Source organism: Aplysia californica, unplaced genomic scaffold, assembly GCF_000002075.1.
Source record: "Aplysia californica isolate F4 #8 unplaced genomic scaffold, AplCal3.0 scaffold00053, whole genome shotgun sequence".
Taxonomy (NCBI): Eukaryota; Metazoa; Mollusca; class Gastropoda; order Aplysiida; family Aplysiidae; genus Aplysia; species Aplysia californica.
This window is the reverse complement of record NW_004797323.1, coordinates 669637-675185: the sequence shown is the minus strand read 5'-3', so window position 1 is coordinate 675185 and position 5549 is coordinate 669637. Positions and strand designations below refer to the sequence as shown.

The window sequence follows — 5549 nt, the reverse complement described above, 5'->3', positions numbered from 1 at the left end:
TCCTCCTCCTCCTCCTCCTCCTCCTCCTTTTTCAACGCGTAGCCCCTTTTTTCTCCAAAGTTATTGTCATCTCACATATCAAATCTAAGATCATTTTTTTTTTCCTATTACAACTATCCGTGGTGGCGGAAAATAAGATGAAAGAGGCAGACAAAATGCGAATTCAGTTGCACAATAGATCTATGTATATTCTGTTACGGTTGTGCACCATCATCATTTCAACACAGTAAAATGTTCTGAATAAAAGTAGAACCTTAGAAGAAAACTGCTTTTTCCAATAGGATGGTTACATATTACATGTATTTCAAGATGAAAAACTGCGTGAAAAAATGTAAAGCTTTTACTTTTATGTGAATAAGATTTGTATTAGACAGACAGACAGACAGACAGACAAACAGACAGACAGACAGACAGACAGACAGACAGAGAGACAGACAGACAGAGAGACAGACAGACAGACAGACAGACAGACAGACAGACAGACAGACATTTTTAAACAGCGTGCGTATGCTGACATACGGTGATTTTCACCTTTTTCATGGCTGCATGTCTGCTCTTGCCTTGTTGTTTGATTTCTCGTTTACAGAGTGATAAAAAAAAAAAATGTTTAATCGACAACAACTGTACGACTTAAAAAAAAATATTTTCCTCCACACTGAAGTTTTGCGTTTCAAATTTGTTCACAACATTTGGAAGTCGAAAGGAATTTGTCTGATATTCATTTTAGAAAAATCCTCAGAACAGGTTTGCTCTATACAGCGCGTAAAAAACAAACAAACAACAACTCGTTTTCAGCTATGTCTCCATTTTAGTAGCGTGACGCACTAGTTCGCATTAGGCCTACCACTAATAATCCCAACGATTGCGCCATATTGCAAACTACAGTAGTCTAACAGGCCAACAGAAGTTTGTAGACAAGACAGTTTTTCTCAAGTTTCCTTTACCTGTTGAGATCATGGTTAAGATTAGGAAAGAGCAGAGAGCTTTTTGTATTGAACATTTCCTCACCACCAACCCATTTTGTAAGTTTTGCACAAGGTACGGAAATACTGATAAAGTGCCCTTATGGTTTTTTTATGTCATGGTTCATCAGTCAGGACTGATTCTAGTACACATTTTGTGCGAAATATTTAGAAAAAAAGTTGTACATTTTTTTTATCACCCTGTACATTCATTTTTCCTTCCAATACTGAAGACAAGCAAAATTCTATAGTTTTGTTAATCATTTTCGACCTTTTTTTCTTCAGAAAGCCACCACAAGGTGGCCCATTCTCCAGTGGCTCTGGATCACGACCAGCCCCGTCTCAAGCCTCTCTGCTGGGACAAGACATCTTCAGCAACCTGCCTGGAATCGGACAAGGTGCTAAGCAGCCAAGTGCTGGCGCCGCCCCTTACTCACCAGTAGACTCCTCCCCCTTTTCCTTCCTTAATCCTCAGATAGAGTCAAGTAAGCCAACAGAAGCACCGTACAATCCCCAGCCTCCTCCTTTCGATCAAAGACCAGGGAATTTCGGTGGCGGTGTAGGAGGCTCTAGAGGGACCCGTGGTCCGTCCCGTCCACCGCAAGATGGAGGTCTGCCGCTCGGCGGATCCTTCCCAGGTTTTAAAGAGAGACCTCCATCTCTTTTTGATAACAGGGCTGGAAATAGCAATCCTCGTAACCAAGGTCCTCCAAACGACGGACGGTCTCCTTTTCCAGGGCTGGGCTCTGGTCAACCAGGTTTGAATTTCCCAACCAAAGGACCAGGTTTTGGACAGAGGAATCCTAACTTTGACCAGGGAAGGCCGCCTAGCGGAGAGCAAAGACCGCAATTCAACCAAGGTGACTTGGGATTGAACCAAGGAGGTAACCCTTTTGACCAAAGACCCCCAAGTTTAGACAATAAACTACCATCGTTCAATCAGGGAGGATCAGATTTTGGCCAAAGAAGACCAGGTTTCGACCAAGGAGCACCCAGTTATGATCAAAGAGGACTTGGTTTTGACGAAAGGGGGCCTGGTCCTGACCAGAGAGGGCCGAGTGGTTTTGACAAAAGGAGGCCTGGTTTTGACCAAAAAGGACCTAGCGATTTTACCCAAAGAGGACCTGGTGATTTTGATCAAAGAGGACCCCAACGAAACCAACGTGGGCCACTTTTAGACGAGAGTGGTAGGGGACCACTGTTACAGGACAGGGGCTCTCTTTTTGACCAAAGAGACCAGCCTTTTGGTGGTCAGAGGAACCCGTCGTTTGATGAAAGGCAGCCACGAGGTGATTCCCGAGGATCCCCGCTAGAGACTGGTCCATCGTTTACCCCAGGACGTCCGTCTTTTGGGGATCAGAACCCGTCTTTTGACCAGAGAGGGAGACCTTCGTTCAACCCAGACGCTTCACCATATGGCCCAAGGGGCGGTTCGGAACCGAGAGCTGGCGAACGAAAAACTTTCGGGGAATTCCCAACTTTTGCTGGGGAGACCAGAGGAGAGAAAGCCCCACCCCAAAGGTAATTACTTTGTTCGCAAAACATAACTATCACAGCTATGATGATGATGATGATGATGATGATGATGATGATGATGATGATGATGATGATGATGATGATGATGATGATGATGATGATGATGATCCTATTTTGTCTAAAATTTAAACAAGACTCTCCATCCTTCTCTGCTTAACAAACAATGATGATGATGATGATGATGATGATGATGATGATGATGATCATGATGATGATGTTGATGATGATGATGATGATGATGATGATGATGATGATGATGATGACCGACCAAACAGTTCTCCTTTTTCTTGTTTCGTTTTTCTAGAAAACATAATAATTTGCACCATGTCAATACATTTTACGTAACCAACAAATTGGGCAGCAAAATCTGGACACGGGACTTAAAAAAAAAACCCACGAAAAAACTATCGCAGCTAACTGTAATTAAATAATAGCCATATATTGATTGCGATGGAATCGAACGATTCTTGGCAATACATCGTTTTTCTACATCTTTTTTAAAGCTTCGACTGTTTGAAGACGTAATTACAAAATTACAGTTGAATGTTAAGGATGAGGCATTGCTTTTCTAATGTTATTTCTAGAGCAATAATGACAGCACATAACCATCTCTTTCAAATACTGATCTGACAAAGCTAGTTTTTTTTGGTGTCGTGTAGCTTATCTGCCACCTTTTATGTCCCTTCTGCTCAACAAAATTACCTACCCGAGACTAATTGTTTCTGAAATCAGAAATCTGAACAAAGACTTTCGCATTTTCCAAAACTCAGAGATCCATTGTCGAAAGAAATTGCTTCCTAATCTCTCAAACGAAACTTTCTCGTCATATTCCTGATAGCCATAGGAATGAATATACTCGGACTCTGGGGCTCAAATGACCTTATGCAGTTGTGAGCGCCGTAAAACCCTCTACTATTAAAAAAACATTACTCTGACTCCATTTGACTTTCTTCTGTATATCTGCTTGCAGGTATTTACGCTTTCTATACTCTTTCTGTTTTTTGTTTTTTTGCGATTTGTTTTGCTTGTCTCTCTTTTTCCTACTCTCTATATGTGTAACGACACGGTGGAATCAGGCGCTCGTCTTTTTTCTGGCTTATGGAGTTATTGGTATCATCTTAAAGCCTGTCCATTTGCCTTTCTTTGGGTGAAAATACATCCATCCATCTTGGATAAATGTTGAAATATTGGCGATTGAAGGAGGTAGAGGCGGTTTGGTTTCAGAGGTAAAATTGGCGAGAAAATGGCCGCCAAAGTTGAGTTATTTCCTTAGCTTGACAGTCCGTGGAAACGACAATTTTTCATTTTTAAGACTTTAATAAACGTTTTTCCAGTAAAATCGACACAGCAATGTGTTCTTGAATAGACATGAAAGGTGTTCAAAGACCGAAAAAAAAAATCGATTAAAATTCCTAAACCTGCTGAAAAATGCCAGTTTCTTCACTTTCATTATTTTGACGAGCGCCTGATTTCACCATGCTGCCTCACATATGTCTCCCTCTCCCTTTGTCTATTAGTTTATCTTACAGCCCGCCTTGTATCTCCCACTCTTCTCACTCCTGCACCTCTCTCTCCCTCCTCGCCCCCCCCCCTCTCTCTCTCTCTGAAAAAGTTTGTTTTCTTTTAGCTGCTTGATCCCCCCCCCCACAACCCCCCCCTCCCCCCAAACAAAATAAAAATCAAAATCAAAATCAAATATACGGGTTTAGGTATTTTCTTCTCCCTTAAAAGCAATGCAACACTCCCCCTCCCCCACCCGCCCGCATTGTCATGTTAACTATGCCGTGATCTGATAAAACGCATTTATCTCAAAATCAAAGTTTCGAGATAAGCATGATTTAGTGGGTTTTTCTTTGTGCAAATAAAACAAACAAATAGCATTTATGTTTTTGTTTGACTATCCCACATGAAGATATATCTCACTTACCATGACTAAACCAAATTTAATCGAATTTGAGCTAAAAACAAACAAATACGAAGAATGCGTTTTATCAGATCACACATGTAGAAATGCGTTTTATTTTCAAAGCATTAATCCCAGAATGATCTGATAAAACACTTTTATTTTCTGCGTCTCGTTAACCATTCTTGAACCTACGGACCGAAAGGCGAAGTTTTTACCTGCCAAATTGTGCCTGTCTCTCAACAGAGCTCCCTTCTCAGAGCCACCTGGTCCCCTCAGCAAGCCCAGCGACCGCCGACCACCACAAGGACAAGACTCAGCAGACTTGTTTGATAGGAAAGGTCAGTTTAGTGGAAAATAATTGGTTGCTTTTAAGGACAAGCGGGCTAACCCAGATTTCGAGGGTTTCTAGACCAAAAGTGGGCATTGCTCTACGTATAGGAGAAGTTTGGTTTCATTGGTGGGTATATTTTTTTGGTTATAGAGAAAACCCTCCTTTTCTTTTAAAGAAACTGAGCAAGGGGCAAAAACTTTACCTTCGATTTTCTCAAAACAGCATTTTTCGGGATAGCCCCCTTGTGCTTAAAAGCGACCAGTTGCAGAAGTACATAATTTCACATTTAGAATATTGCTTGGCTTTCGTAAAAGGACCATATAAAGCCATTTGCGCCTTAAAATAGTTTTTTTTCAGAATAAGCGTATACACCTCTGTGCAGACACACACTCACACACACGCGCGTACACACACACACACACACACACACACACACACACACACACACACACACACACACACTCCCACCCACCAAAGGGTTTAATTCACAAAAATCTGCACACCGCTGCACTATTTCTCTCTCTCTCCTTCTCTCCGACCCGGGCGACGACAGTTCATCATCCGTGACCTCTGACTCCCGTAATCTCTTCCCAAATTCCAACACAGCCCAACACAACGTGACGACAGCGCCGAATTAGTCGGTACAACATTCCGCAAATCATCAACCACACACACATACACTCACACATACACACACACACACACACACACACACACACACACACATATATATATACACACACACACAGAGAAAAAAACCCACACCCACACATACACTCACACATACATACACACACACACACATACATACACA

General features: G+C 41.9%; 1 protein-coding gene across 1 annotated transcript in view; it reads left to right on the top strand.

The window, feature by feature from the left end:
- The window catches only part of LOC101858924 (collagen alpha-1(I) chain-like), a 22960-nt gene that overhangs the window by 14822 nt on the left and 2589 nt on the right, over nt 1-5549 (top strand). The window contains exons 5-6 of the mRNA XM_013079477.2: nt 1248-2483; nt 4648-4742. Of these exons, the coding sequence (XP_012934931.2) occupies nt 1248-2483; nt 4648-4742 (1331 nt within the window). The remainder of the gene's footprint in view (nt 1-1247; nt 2484-4647; nt 4743-5549) is intronic.